The sequence below is a fragment of the Schistocerca cancellata genome, chromosome 10 (assembly GCF_023864275.1).
Source record: "Schistocerca cancellata isolate TAMUIC-IGC-003103 chromosome 10, iqSchCanc2.1, whole genome shotgun sequence".
In the NCBI taxonomy this organism is placed as follows: domain Eukaryota; kingdom Metazoa; phylum Arthropoda; class Insecta; order Orthoptera; family Acrididae; genus Schistocerca; species Schistocerca cancellata.
In genome coordinates, this window is record NC_064635.1 from 4741028 (window position 1) to 4757605 (window position 16578).

The following is a 16578-nucleotide window of genomic DNA, read 5'->3' on the forward strand; positions in this document are numbered from 1 at the left end:
TGGTAGGGGTCTGTTGAAGTACAATGGAGAAGCCTCTCTAGCAGTATGTCCAGCAAGCCAGCAGGAGCATCTCTGCATCCAATAGCAAAAGTAAAAGGAGCCCCAAAAAGCCCTGTAGCATTCCTCCTAATCATCCTTCAGGTTGAGGACACCTTTACCCTTTCACCTTACTGGAGAGTATCAACTGGCTTGGAAGCTGAGAGTAGTGAACAGTAACACACTGAGATATTGGTAAGGTAGTACACAGCACATAGATAGTATGTGATAGTTATTTCATTTGACAATTTACAGAGCCTGATTATATATTATCCTTCCCTATATGCTCCCCCCCCTTTCCTGGCCCAAATCCTGCCCCCTCCCCCCATCCCCAGCTCCTTACGTGTGTGTGTGTGTGTGTGTGTGTGTGTGTGTGTGTGTGTGTGTGTGTGTGTGTATCTCCTTAAGTGTTGTTTCTTAAAGAAAAATGATGATATATGTTGTCTTCCAGAGCCAAGGTAACCAGACTGCCATACTTAATGATTTTTGGAGGGAAGTCTGTGCAATTTTTCCAGTAAGTATAATGTTTGTTGTTAATTATGTTTATTATAAAATCTTTTTTCATACTTTTTCCTTTACTCAGTGAAAGACAAACTATGTCGGAATTACAGCCTCACTGGAAACTAAGCTTTTAGGCATTTTACTGCAGATGAAAAGCATACAAGAGATTAAAAAAAAAAAAAAACTCACAACTCTTTCAAAAGATGTTGCTCATCTCACTTCTCTGCATTTATATATTACCAGCAGAAATTTGAAAACATGAAAGCACTTAAATAAAAAACATGATGTCCTTGTATATAATACAAGATATAAAGTGAAGAAATTTTGTACAGCCTGTATGGACACGAATATTTAAAAAAATGTGTACTACAACTTGTCCTATGGAGATAGCCAAACCATCTACAAAAAATGTGATTTCTGCACCTTGATCATTTGTTAACAATATAAATTCATTCTAATTAGCTTATTACTTCTACTCAAACTCAGAATTTTAATAGCATTTAAAATACAAGCCACTCAGAAAGCATAAAGTTAAAAAAAACTACTACCACTGCAATTAGAGTGTAATATATTGTATTTTATTTATTTCTTTAGTTAAATATCAGTCATCAGTACTTTATTTCTCAGGTAACTTGAAGAGGGTTCTCTCTCTCTCTCTCTCTCTCTCTCTCTCTCTCTCTCTGTGTGTGTGTGTGTGTGTGTGTGTGTGTGTGTGTGTGTGTGTGTGTGTGTGTGTGTGTGTGTGTGGACACGCGCGCACAATTTTTAAAGATATTTTTTGAGTGTTGTGCTGACAATGTCATAGAAAGATACAAATTGCTGGTGCTCATTTTCATTCAGTCACCTCCAGAGATATGCATGAGTAGAGGTATGCATTAAAAAATTAAAACACATCAAAACAAAGCAAGTCACAGAAATCTAATGTGGACACAGTATTGTAAATGAACTACCACTACACTCACTGAATGTAACTTATTAAAATTAGTTGTACTTTCCTATGACTGTAACCTACACTGAATGATACAAGTTAACTGTTACCAGTCACTGTTCATTTATTTTGACAATGTGTTTCAAAGGTTTGAAATGTCATCTTGAGGTGGTTTTACAATGATAGTAAAAGGAAATTTAGAGGGTGAGATGTGTTTTCTGCAGCGACGCTTGCGCACAAACACTCTGTATGTGTTCAACAGTTGATGCAGGTGGTGTTTGATGAAGGTTGATGTGGAGCTGATTAGTAAGACATTTCATGTGGTACGGCAACATGTCTTCAAGACATCATTTGAGTGTGTGATCGTGGGTGAGCAGTTGGATGGCTTGAAGCCAGTAAAGTTGTCACTACTATGGCCACAGTAAAGGATGTGTCTAAAAGTGTCATCTTGCAATTAAAAAATGCTGCTGAAGGTGGAAATACTATGTGAAAGCATATTGTTTGTCATAAATGGACCACCACACTGCAAGAGGATCAATAAGTAGCCCAAGTGGCAAAGAGAAACAGATATCTCACTTCTAGGCAGATCGCTGCAGACCTCGCATCTGCTACCAGTACATTTGTCTCTGCCAGAACTGTTTCACAGTTATAAAATCAGGCTGCTTTTATGCTCAGAAGCCTGTTGAATTCATCCAACTTCAACCACATCATTGTCAAGAAAGAATTTATTGGCGCAGAGACATGTTGGTTGGGGTCAGCAACAGTGGTCCAGAGTGACGTTCTCCAGTGAATGCCACCTCACTTTAGGGTAGGAAGGACAAAAAGAAATCAAGTTTTAAGAGAGGTTAGGATTGAAACAAACCTTCAATTTGAGAAAGAAACAAAAAAACATAATTCTAGCTTATTACATCAACAGAAACAGCTGTTGGTTAAGAATTTTAAAATCAGCATAAATTTCAACTATACCCAATTTTAAATAACTTAATGTGAAATGTCAGCTATCATTATTGCATCAAAATATTCGAGGACTGAGAAATAAAATTAATCAATTAATTATCTGCATAGATAAATTAGAATCCTCAAACCCAGCTGACATAATCTGCCTCTCTGAACCTCATGTGACCACTGGTATAGAACTTTTAAGTGTTACAGGATTTAGGTTGGCATCTCACTTTTGTAGAGCAGAAATAGAGAAGTTGCCACATTCATCAGGAACTGTCACAAATTTAAGAAGATAGACATTCATAAATTTTGCCTAGAACAGCATATGGAAGCATGTGCAACAAAAGTAGAATTTCACAAAAAAATCCTTCATAATATTAAGTGTATATTGAGTACCTGCAGGTAACTTTAATCTGTTCATCAGCCATGTTGAAGCTGTACTGGCCCATTTAACAACCAAAAACAAAAAAAAAATAAAATAGTAGTTGCTGATGACTTCAAGACTTAAAGACTCTCCCAATAAGAACTTATTTGAGTTAGTAGCACTATCATTCAACTTAATTCCCACTGTAAAGTTCCCCGCTAGGGTAGCAAATTGTTCACAAACAGCCATTGATAACATCTTATAGAAAAGTCCAATGAACAAAATTATATTACAAAACCAATAGTCAATGGCCTCTCAGACCATTACATGCAGTTCCTTCCGTTAAATGTTAATACTGAACAGGATATAAAATCTGTTAAATCTAAGCTCAAGAGGGTAATCAATAAGCCAAAAATTGATTAATTTAGGACACTCCTCCGAGAAATTCACTGGAGTGATGTTTACAGTGCTCATGGCATGAATGAAAAATATAACACTTTTGCTAATAAAGTGCTTACCTTATTTGACCACTGTTTGACCCTACAACTAACCAAGGTTAGAGCAAAGTCTGCAACGAAACTATGGATTACTCAACGAATAGGGGTATCTTGTAAAACAAAAAGAAAACTGTATCTGTCAGTCCGAAACAGTTTTGGTGTTGATGCTATAGCACGTTACAAGGAATACTGCAAAATATTAAAGACTGGAATACGAACATCAAAGCAAATATATTACAAGGAAAAGATAGTCATATCAGATAACAAAATAAAGACAATGTGGGATATAGTAAAGGAGGAGACCAGTAGAACCAGAAATCAAGAGGGAAAATAGCATTAAGAGTAAATGATACATTGGTGACAGATGTATATAGTGTTGCAGAACACTTTAACAAACATTTTATAACTGTTGCTGAAAAGATAGGATTGTCAGGTTCTGTAGATGCTGCTATGGAATACCTCAGACCAGACATTTCAAGTGACTTCAATAATATGAATTTGACCCTCACTACCCTAGCAGAAATATTGTCCATCATAAAATCTTTGGCCGCGCGGTTAGAGATGCCATGTCACTGATGTCACTGACTGCACAGCCCGTCCTGCCAGAGGTTTGAGTCGTCCCTCGGGCATGGGTGTGTGTGTGTTGTTCTTAGAATAAGTTAGTTTAAATAATGTGTAAGTTTAGGGACCAATGATCTCAGCAGTTTGGTCCCTTAGAAATACACACACATTTGAACATTCTGAACATAAAATCTTCAAAATCAAAAACATCTAGTGGGTATGATGAAATATCAACAAAGTCAATTAAAGAATGTGATTCTGAGTTAAGTAACATATTAAGCTATTTGTGTAACCAGTCGTTTATCAGTGGAATATTTCCTGAATGGTTGAAATATGCTGAAGTTAGGCCACTGTTTAAGAAGGGAGATAAAGAAATAGTATCAAATATCTGTCCAATTTCACTCTTGCCAGAATTCTCAAAAATTTTATGACAGGTAATGTACAATCGACTTTACAACCATCATATCACAAATAACATACTGTCAAAGTGGCAGTTCGAATTTCTAAAGGGTTCTGATATTGAGAAGGCTATCTATACTTATAGTGAAAATGTACTTAACTCATTAGACAAAAAATTGCTGGCATCTGGCATATTTTGTGATCTGTCAAAGATATTTGACTGTCTAAATCACAATAACTTTTTAAGTAAATTAGAATATTATGGTGTAACAGGAAATGTTGCAAAATGGTTCAAATCTTATATCTCTGGCAGGAAACAAAGGGTGTTACTAGGAAAGAGACATTTATCAAGCTATCACGCATCATCCAACTGGGAACTAATTACATGTTGGGTCCCACAGCATTCCATTTTGGGCCCCTTACTTTTTCTCATGTTTATCAATGACCTTTCATCAGTAACATTATCAGATGCCCAGTTTGTCAATGATACAAACATTGCAATAAATAGCAAATCAAGTGTAGTCTTAGAAAGATCTGCTAATAAAATATCTGTGGACATTAATCACTGATTCCTAGCCAATTCTTTGTCACTAAACTTTGGAAAAACGTACTACGTGCAGTTCAGAACTTGTAAGGGGTGTCTCACGAGCAGTGTGCGATTTGATGGGGGGGGGGGGGGGGGGATTTCCCCCCCCCTCTGCATCAGACCATCCCCTCCTCTGGTCTTAGTTTATGCGTCCCAACCTGGGATGTTTATTTCCCAAGCACTGGAGTAAAACTTTACATATAATTTAAAGTTGTGGATCCGAACACTGAAAGTTTTTAATAAGTCTTACTATTAACACTATTAATATGTTTGAGTTTTCTATCATCAAAATAAGTACAGTTTTTCACAAATGTGCCTCTACTTCTTGAATTCCGCTTGTATACCTGTATGTAGAGGATTTTGTAAATAAGCTTTACCTATAATGTACTTTTAAAGATATAACAAGTGATGGCTTTTCTGATAGTGCATACGTGTGAATAGTGAGTTTCAGCATTAACATCTATTTATAAATAGCTGTTTAACCATGCATAATGCCACAGTCCAAGCTAGTAACATATATAATTCTAATAACCCCGAAGACATCCCCCCCCACTGGTAAAAGCACAAATTGCACCCTGCTCACAAGTATATGCCTAACATACCATGACAAGCAGATAGAAGAAGTGGACAGTGTTAAATTCTTGGGATTATAGCCTGATAATAAATTCAACTGGGAGGAGCACATCACAGAACTGCTGAAGCATCTTAACAAATCTCTATTTGCAATGCAAATTGTGTCAGACATAGGGGATATAAAAGTGAAAAAGCTGGCATACTATGCTTACTTTCATTCCATAATGTCATATGGGATTATTTTTTGGGGTAATTCATCAAGCCAAGCTAAAGTTTCCCAGGCACAAAAACATGCAATAAGAATTATATGTGGTGTGAATTCAAATACATCCTGCAGAAGCCTGTTTAGAGAACTAGGGATACTAACTACTACTTCCAATATATTTATTCCTTAATGAAATTTGTCATTAAAAATATATCACTTATTCAAACTAACAGCTCAATTCATGGAATCAGTACTAGAAATAAGAATATTCTTCACAAGGGTTTAAAGTCACTTACTCTAGTACAAAAAGATGTGCATTATTCAGCAACACACATTTTTAATAACTTGGCAGCAGCCATAAAAAGCTTAACACCCAATGAAATTCAGTGGAATCCAGGTACTGCTGTGCAAGACTCACACTCCCCCCTTGGCTGTCGAACTTTCTTGGAGTTGCTTATATATGTTGTTGTTGTTGTGGTCTTCAGTCCTGAGACTGGTTTGATGCAGCTCTCCATGCTACTCTATCCTGTGCAAGCTTCTTCATCTCCCAGTACCTACCTGCAGCCTACATCCTACTGAATCTGCTTAGTGTATTCATCTCTTGGTCTCTCACTAAGATTTTTACCCTCCACACTGCCCTCCAATACTAAATTGGTGATCCCTTGATGCCTCAGAACATGTCCTACCAACCAATCCCTTCTTCTGGTCAAGCTGTGCCACAAACTCCTCTTCTCCCCAATTCTGTTCAATACCTCCTCATTAGTTATGTGATCTACCCATCTAATCTTTAGCACTCTTCTGTAGCACCACATTTCAAAAGCTTCTATTCTCTTCTTGTCCAAACTATTTATCATCCATGTTTCATTTCCATAAATGACTACACTCCATACAAATACTTTCAGAAACGACTTCCTGGCACTTAAATCTATACTCGATGTTAACAAATTTCTCTTCTTCAGAAACGCTTTCCTTGCCATTGCCAGTCTACATTTTATATCCTCTCTACTTCTGCCATCATCAGTTATTTTGCTCCCCAAATAGCAAAACTCCTTTACTACTTTAAGTGTCTCATTTCCTAATCTAATTCCCTCAGCATCACCCGCCTTAATTCGACTACATTCCGTTACCCTCATTTTGCTTTTGTTGATGTTCATCTTATATCCTTCTTTCAAGACACTGTCCATTCCGTTCAACTGCTCTTCCAAGTCCTTTGCTGTCTATGACAGAATTACAATATCATCGGCGAACCTCAAAGTTTTTATTTCTTCTCCATGGATTTTAATACCTACTCCGAATTTTTCTTTTGGTTCCTTTACTGCTTGCTAAATATACAGATTGAATAACATCGGGGAGAGGCTACAACCCTGTCTCACTCCCTTCCCATCCAGTGCTTCCCTTTCACGCCCCTCGATTCTTATGAATGCCATCTGGTTTCTGTACAAATTGTAAATAGCTATTCACTCCCTGTACTTTACCCCTGCCACCTTCAGAATTTGAAAGAGAGTATTCTAGTCAACATTGTCAAAAGTTTTCTCTTAGTCTACAAACACTGGAAATGTATGTTTGCCTTTCCTTAATCTATGTTCTAAGATAAGTCGTAGGGTCAGTATTGCCTCACATGCTCCAATATTTCTACAGAATCCAAACTGATCTTCCCTGAGGTCAGCTTCTACCAGTTTTTCCATTTGTCTATAAAGAATTCATTTTAGTATTTTGCAGCCATGACTTATTAGACTGACAGTTCAGTAATTTTCACATTTGTCAATACCTGCTTTCTTTGGGATTGGAATTATTATATTCTTCTTGAAGTGTGAGGGTATTTTGCCTGTCTCATACATCTTGCTTACCAGATGGTAGAGTTTTGTCATGACTGGCTCTCCGGAGGCCGTCATTAGTTCTAATGGAATGGTGTCTACTCCCGGGGCCTTGTTTCGACTTAGGTCAAACTCTTCACGCAGTATCATATCTCCCATTTTATCTTCATCTACATCCTCTTCCATTTCCATAATATTGTCCTCAAGTACATCGTCCTTTCATAGACCCTTTATATACTCCTTCCACCTTTCTGCTTTCCCTTCCTTGGTTAGAACTGGGTTTCCATCTGAGCTCTTGATGTTCATACAAGTGTTTCTCTTTTCTCCAAAGGTCTCTTTAATTTTCCTGTAGGCAGTATCTGTCTTACCCCTAGTGAGATAAACCTCTACATCCTTACATTTGTCCTCTAGCCATCCCTGCTTCACCATTTTGCACTTCCTGTCGATCTCATTCTTGAGACGTTTGTATTCCCTTTTGCCTGCTTCATTTACTGCATTTTTATATTTTCTCCTTTCATCAATTAAATTCAATATTTCTCCTGTTACCCAAGGATTTGTACTAGCCCTCGTCTTTTTAGCTACTTGATCCTCTGCTGCCTTCACTACTTCATCCCTTAAAGCTACCCATTCTTCTTCTACTGTACTTCTTTCCCCTGTTCCTGTCAATTGTTCCCTTATGCTCTCCCTGAAACTCTGTACAACCTCTGGTTCTTTCAGTTTATCCAGGTCCCATCTCCTTAAATTCCCACCTTTTTGCAGTTTCTTCAGTTTTAATCTACAGTTCATAACCAATAAATTGTGGTCAGAGTCTACATCTGCCCCTGGAAATGTCTTACAATTTAAAACCTGGTTCCTAAATCTTTGTCTTACCATTATATAATCTGTCTGAGACCTCACAGTATCTCCAGGCTTCTTCCATGTATACAACCTTCTTTCATGATTCTTGAACCAAGTGTTAGCTATGATTAAGTTATGCTCTGTGCAAAACTCTACCAGGTGGCTTCCTATTTCGTTTCTTACCCCCAATCCATATTCACCTACTATGTTTCCTTCTCTTCCTTTTCCTACTGTCAAATTCCAGTCACCCATGACTATTAAATTTTTGTCTCCCTTCACTACCTGAATAATTTCTTTTATCTCATCGTACATTTCATCAATTTCTTCATCATCTGCAGAGCTAGTTGGCATAAACTTGTACTACTGTAGTAGGCGTGGGCTTCATGTCTATCTTGGCCACAACAATGTGTTCACTGCCATCTGTAGTAGCTTACCCGCACTCCTATTTTTTTATTCATTATTAAACCTACTCCTATTTAATTTTGTATTTATAACCCAGTATTCACCTGACCAAAAGTCTTGTTGCTCCTGCCACCGAACTTCACTAATTCCCACTATATCTAACTTTAACCTATCCATTTCCCTTTTTAAATTTTCTAACCTACCTGCCCAATTAAGGGATCTGACATTCCACGCTCCGCTCCGTAGAACGCCAGTTTTCATTCTCCTGATAACGACGTCCTCTTGAGTAGTCCCTGCCCGGAGATCCAAATGGGGGACTATTTTACCTCCGGAATATTTTACCCAAGAGGATGCCATCATCATTTAACCATACAGTAAAGCTGCATGCCCTCAGGAAAAATTACGGCTGTAGTTTCCCCTTGCTTTCAACCATTCACAGTACCAGCACAACAAGGCCGGTTTGGTTAGTGAAACTACTGAAAAGGCTGCTGCCCCTCTTCAGGAACCACACGTTTCTCTGGCCTCTCAACAGATACCCCTCTGTTGTGGCTGCACCTATGGTATGGCCATCTGTATCGCTGAGGCACGCAAGCCTCCCCACCAACGGCAAGGTCCATGGTTCATGGGATGGAGGAATATACTACAACCTCCTAAATGTCACTCACACAGGGGTCATAAAGATCAGATGCACAGAGACATTCAGTCATTCTTCTCACACTCCATATGTGAATGAATTGGGAATAAACCCTAATGACTGGTGCAATTAGTCATACCCTCTGCCAAGCCCTTCACGTTGGTTTGGTGAGCATTGATGTAGATGTAGTTGTAGTTGTAGATGTGGACATAGATGTGGTTGTAGGTGTAGGTGGTATATGAGGCCTGTCTAAAAAATATCCAACCTTTCATTTTCCCATGCAAAATAGAGATGATAGCACAGCGCCACTGTACACAGTAAAGGAAGAGACCTTTATATGCATATGTGAATTTTGTCCCCTCCTTCCAGCACGCCAGTCACTGCCTGTCAATCTGAGTAAGGTGCTACACAACATGTTTGTCGGATTATTTATCTCTCAAGATGACTGAATGTGTTGAGCGAAGATACTGCATCAAATTTTGTCAGCAGTTTGGCGATTCTCAGAGTGAAACAATTCATAAGGTAACAGCAGATGTTTGGAGAAGACGCAATGTGTGTAACACAAATTACGAAGTGGTTCAACCAATTCAGAAATGGCCACTCATCAGTGGAGAGTGACCAGCATTCTGGCAGGCCCCAATATGCTCAAGTGCAGCTGTTGTTGAGAGGCTGCAAAATTTGGTGACGGCAGATCGTCATTTGACTGTGTGGGAGATTGCCCAACAGGTTGGAGTGAGTAAAGATTCTGCACATTCAATTTTGTGTGACGATTTGAACACGCACTGAGTAGCTGCGAAATTCGTGCCCGAGTTGTTGTCGCCGGAACAAAAAGACCTCTGTTTTGATGTTGCACAGGATCTTCTGGACACCACCGACACTGATCATGAGTTTCTGAACACCATGATAACTGGATATGAGTCATGGGTGTACAGGTATGACCCAGAAACAAAAAGACAGTCGTCGCAATGAAAGTATCCCTAGTCTCCAAGGCCAAAGAAAGTGTGACAGGTGTGGAGCAAAGTCAAGATGGTGCTGACTGTCTTCTTTGATGTCCATGGAATTGTGCATCATGAATACACACTGGAAGGGCAAACAGTGACAAAGGAGTACTATCAAGATGTTCTCCGGTGACTCCGTGCTGCAGTTCGGTGCAAAAGATAAGACATGGGGACAGCAAAAAACTGACAACTGCATCATGACAATGCCCCCACACATTCATCCCACATGACCCAAATTTTCTAGGCCAAACATGGAAATGCAGCTGTTCACCAACCTCCCTACTCTCCAGACATGGCTCCTTGCGACTTCTGGTTGTTTAGGATCCTGTTTTGAGAGTAGAGAAGAGATAATGTGGAACAGGATGACAGAGCTGAACACCATGCCAAAATAAGGCTTCCAGAGGTGTTTCCAGCAGTGGAAGGACTGGTGGGCTAAGTTTTTGCAAGCACAAGGGGCCTACTTTGAAGGGGATTAGGGTCCCAATCCTGTCAGATACTCAAAATATATTTTCTGGCCAAAGGTCAGACACTTTTTAGACAGGCCTCATATGTGATTTAATGGGATAAGGAAAGGATGCTGTGACTGCTGGAAACAGCACCACAGTTTACCCCACACCTCATAGCATAACACATGCACTCCATATTAATCCACATATATCCACCTGATGGAAGTTTAAACGTTTAAAATGTATTGTGGAAATAAATAAGCTGTGACTGGCAACAGTAAACTTGTTGTTTCTATAATGCATAACACTGGATATTCTGTATTCACTTCTAGGTAACTTTATTCCTTTACCTGATTAAAAATCATTGTTTTTGAGTGCTAATGGCGATATTAGATTAGATGTAGTTTTCATTCCAGTTGATCCATAGTGAAGAGATCTTCTAGGATGTAGTATGTATCAGAAAAACAAGAATAGGTAATAAATATTTTCAATGAAAAACAAATGTGCTAATCCCACTCCCAGTGGGAATGGTCAGCATGGATTTCAAATGAATCCAAATAATTGTAACATATTTTCATTTTTGAAGTAATAAACACTAAATAGAAAAATCATTTTACAACATTTATTTACAACTGTCACATTACTGCACTGAATTTGTACAGAAGTCGGATTGTACCAATTGAGTAGAATGACTTGACCACCTATAAATCCTTTAGGCTCCACATAAACTGAACATTATTGCTAGTTAAACTTTTTATGGCTGTTGGCAAATTATTGAAAATATGTGTTCCTGAGTAATGGACACCTTTTTGGATCAAAGTAAGGGACTTTAAATCTTTGTGAAGATTATCCTTCTTTGTAGTATTGATTCCATGAAGTGAGACGTTGGTTTGGAAAAGAGATATATTTTATTGAGCATTAAGGAATAAACACACTGATAGAAAAAAAGTTGTTAAGCATATTTCTACATCTGAAAGCTGATGTGTATTCATATTTCATGCCAGTCACATAAGAGTGGCACTAGCAGCACCACTATGAGAATGCAAATCAGGTTTGCTTCAAATACACACTGTAACGATTGTGAGCATTAGTTACCTTTGAGATTGGATGTGATGTGATGATGTTAGTAGAGAATTCCTTTAAGGTGACAAAGACTCCTTTATCAGCACTTCAAGGAGTTTGAACAATGTCGTGTAATAGGGCTACTCGAAGCTGGACGTTCCTTCTGTGATATTGCAGAAAAACTTGGCAGGAATTTAGGTCCTGTAGATGATTGCTGGAAGCAGTAGTCACGAGAATGTACGGTCACAAGAAGACCGGGCTCTCGACGGGCACACGGCACTAGTGAGAGAGATGACCGTCACGTTCGGCGTGGGGCTCTGGTGCACCGTACTGCATCTGCAGCAGCAATTTGAGCAGCACTTGGCATCACAGTCACACAGTGAACCATTGCAAATTGGTTACTTCAAGGACAGGTCCGAGCCAGATGCCCTGCAGTGTGAACTGCACTGAGGTCACACCGCCAGCATTTGTGACTTCAGTGGTGTCGAGTGAGAGCTTGTTGGTAGGCGGGGTGGAGGTCTGTCTGTGTTCTCTGATGAAAGCTGGTTTTCCCTCAGTTCCAGGGATGGTTGTACGTTGGTTAGGAGGAGGCCAGTTTGGGCCTGCAACCAACCTGTCTGTGTGCTAGACACACTGGACCTACACCGGGAGTGATGGCCCGAGGTGAGATTTCGTATGATAGGAGCAGCACATCTGTGGTTATCCCGTGCACCCTGACTACAATTTCTGTTGATGCGACCTGTTGTGCTGCTGTTCATAAACAACATTCCACAGGGTGTTTTCCAACAGGATACTGATCAATATACGCAGTATACATAATCAGTGTATATTGGGAAGCTGTAGTTAACATCCCTAGTTCGCTAAACACACTTCTGAAGGATGTTTTGAGTTAAAACCACAAATGATTCTTATTACACATTTGTGGACCCAGAAAATTTCAGCTCGGTTTGATGAATAACTCAATAAAGTCCCACAAGACATTATGGAATGAAACGAAGCATAGTATGCCAGCTTTTTCATTTTTATATCATCTATGTCTGACATCACCCACATTGGAAATAGAAATTTGTATAGGTGTGTCAGCAGTTCTGTGGTGTGCTCCTCCCAGATGCATTTATTATCAAATTGTGAGCCCAAGAATTTAACGCTGTTTAATTTTTCTACCTGTTTGTCATCATATTTTGGGGGTACACTGGTGTGAAACCTCTTAAATATTCTGAACTGCATGTAGTGTGTTTTTCCAAAGTTTGTTGACAAAGAATTGCCTGGGAACCATTTGTTAATGTACATGAAAATTTCGTTAACTCATCTTCCTACAAGAACAATTGATTTGCTATTTATTGCAATGTTTCTATTAGCTACAAACAAAACAAACTTTGTATTTGGTAATGTTACTGATGAGAGGTCATAGATATACACAAGAAAAGTAATGGCTCTAAGATGGAACCTTGGTACACCATATGTAATTAGTTTATAGTTGGATGATATCTTATGGTTTAATAAATATCTCTTTCTTAATGACAACATTTGTTTCCTGTCAGAGATGTGGGATTTCAATCACTTTGCATTCATTTATCATACATCACAGAGCCTATTAAAAAGGAGAACCTCCAGAGATGGAGAGCAAGTTAAAGTATACATTAACAAAGGAGAAGCTTATCTTAAAAACCTCCCCTGTTCATTTTGGTAACAATAAACTTCACTATACTGCTCGAAACTATTTGTCCTTATGTTAGCTGAATAAATTTGTTGAGATGGATTAGTAATTCTATTTCTCTGAACAATATTTTGAATTGATGAATCATGTAGAGATCTTAGTCAAGCACTCTGGATGATTAGCTTACAATTGCTTTCTCGCTCTCTCTCCTCTCCTCTCCTCTCTCTCCTCTCCTCTCTCTCTCTCTCTCTCTCTCTCTCTGTCTCTCTCTTTCTCTTTCTGTTCTACAGTCATTCTGGATGGACAAGAGTAGAATTTTCATTCCAGCTAGACACCTGGAAGCATTAGTAGTTTCTAATAATTTTTTTCCAAATAATATTATTCAGATTCCCTAACATTAAAATTTTCAGTTATCATTAGAAAATAATGTGCACTTCACAGGAACCCAAGCCAACAGAGTGTACAAATGGAAGGGAGAGTACTGATGCAGTGAGATGAATAAGAAGCAACATGCAGTTAACTGACACGGGACACTGTATCGACACTCCAGTGGAAACAGAGAAGACCCATCTCTGCAGTCTGCAGTTTGCAGTGACAGCTGAGAGCACGGGGAACTGAGATTTGAAATTGTAGAGTTAAGTATTGTTCTGATGGACAGAAAAATGGAAAAATAAAAAGGTTTGTAAGATATAAAACCAGACCCACAAAGAGAACTATCTGATACTAAAATAATCAAAATATTATTTTCAATTGAAAAATTTGAATTTTGCAGTGTGAGAGAAAATTTTGAAGGAAATATTGTAAGTTGCTGTTGCAGGTACAGGTACCTTTTGAAATGCTGAAGCATTTACTAATAAATTGATGCAGAATTTCTGATCAGCACTTAACCTTTAGGACATAAAATGTGTAATACTGCTGATAGAACCGCATCAGAGTAAAAATTGATGGCATTGCCCTAGCCTTCACAACTAATAGTTCCTTCTTCAGTGAGGAGATGGGTGTGGGTAGGGGCAGGTTAAAAAGGAGGCCAGGTCACTGAAAGCCCAGGATGAGGGAGACCCACCTGCAGTGAGGGTGGAGACAGACAAAGATGATGGGGGGAGGTGTCAGAGACAGGAGTAGATGGTACACTAGTAAGCAGTATCACAGCGTCAGTCCTGAGATGATAAGGATGAAGTGCACCAGAGTACAAATTTCAATGGTATGCACTGTATGGCCTGTTTCCATTCACTCACAGTAACTGTTGGTGACAACAGTAATGCCTGCTTTAACTCGTTGCTAAGAAGTTTACATTCAGTGCTGCTCAGTTCTCTCTCTCCCAGACTTCTTGAATGTGTAAAGTAGTGGATGGTGTATTGCAGTACTCTCTAATGTGATCATGTTGCTCAAAATTGTGAACAATACCTGTAAGTGAACAGTTATACACTTGTTATGTGCCATATTGTAAGCTGACAGAACAGATTGAACACACTGCAATAAGTGTATGTGTTTTCTGTGGAGGTTTGTGACATTCCCATTACCTGTACTGTCCTTGGTACTCTGATTCTTGAAGTCTCATAACTTGCTTGCTGAATTATGCTGAAAACTGGATTTAAGAAGAAAAGGTCCTTGCAAAATGATGTACATGTCTCCAGTGGCATATTTTAAGGTGGGGGGGGGGGGGGGGGCTTTGGGGCTTAATACTCCACTCCCCCCCTCTCCCCCAAAATTTGAAACTGTAGACATGTATTTTTCTTACATACCTACACACAATGTCCTAATAGTATGGTAGAAAAGAAGGATTAACAAGACCTCTGATTTCAGTATGTGAAGAAATGGGATGTATGCTGCTACAATATGCCAACAGACTGTTTCTGAACTAATCTCCACAGAAAAGAGAACTGCTGATAACTGATATGGTTGTATGTTGTGATTGGTTTAGTAACAAATATTTTTTAAGGGTTAAAGCTTACTTATTTGAACAATATGCTCCATTATGTAGTGACATTGCATGTCTTAAGTTTTGTTTTAGTAATACATATCAATTTAACATTGATGGTGAATTAAATACAAAGTTTATGAGCTCTTCTCAACATATTACAGTATCTGTAATAGAACGTTAATGAATACATAAACATTGTACATTATGGAAGTGGTGGACACATTGCCACAACATGCACTGACCAGGAGATGCTGCTGCAGTTTGTTTGGTACGTGATTCTCTGTGTTACCAGCTGTTAAATCGTTCATATGACTATGTTGTGAAAACCAGTGTTATTGATGCTAGTAAAGTGAAATCATGATTTTGAGAGCTAAGACAATGCATCACAAAACAAAATGTGGGAACATTTTGAAGACTTCTCCAAACCACAGTGTCTAGAACAAACTGTGTCCTCTCGGTTCAGGAAAATGGATGATTCACTGCAGTTGCCACTGCTGCTGTTTCAAACAGTAGAAGCATTATTACTAACTCAAAATCACCTTTGTTGGGCCTTGATCAAAATCAGTATCTTTCATTGACACATCATACTCTGACAGTCCACCACCAGACAGTAAGTATCATACCTTTGATTGCTTGCTATCAAACAACAAAAAAGTTGATGACCACATAAAGCTGCATCTTTTGGAAAATCTTTTTGTGCTGGACACAACTTACAAATTTCCCCTCACTTTGCAAAGTGGCCAATATCATAAGTGCAATGAAGATGGATGGAGAAATATTTTTGCTTACTATACTGCCCCAAAGGTTGTGGAGCTGTCGGTAAGTACTGTGCATTTTGTGCTAAGACAATTTTAGGTACAGGTAATTACCAAAATATTGGAGCTGTGGCAACCTCCAGGTTTATAAAGTGGAAGCATGCCCTTGAATATTTCAACATCTGTGCAAGCAATGCTTGGGATAGGGCTGCTGTAATCAATGGTGACAACTTTTTTAACATAGTGATGCAAAAAACAAATGATATAAAACATTGTCAGGACCAGGGCTTGGTGCAGTAGTTAGAAAAAAAATAGTAAATGCATGGTCCCTATCATTGAGTTGGTGATTCTCTGGATATCAGGAGATTGCATTAAGAGACCATAGGGCCATTTGAAGTTGGATAAGTTTTGCAGTGTTGTAAAATACCACAAAAAAGGTGACTACAACCTATGAGGAAGT

The 16578-nt window shown here is 38.7% G+C and overlaps 1 protein-coding gene across 1 annotated transcript in view; it reads left to right on the forward strand.

The window, feature by feature from the left end:
- The window catches only part of LOC126106481 (gamma-interferon-inducible lysosomal thiol reductase-like), a 104422-nt gene extending 90280 nt beyond the window's left edge, over positions 1-14142 (forward strand). The window contains exons 5-6 of the mRNA XM_049912780.1: positions 488-550; positions 13884-14142. Of these exons, the coding sequence (XP_049768737.1) occupies positions 488-550; positions 13884-13940 (120 nt within the window). The 3' untranslated portion in view covers positions 13941-14142. The remainder of the gene's footprint in view (positions 1-487; positions 551-13883) is intronic.
- The last annotated feature ends 2436 nt before the right edge of the window (positions 14143-16578 follow it).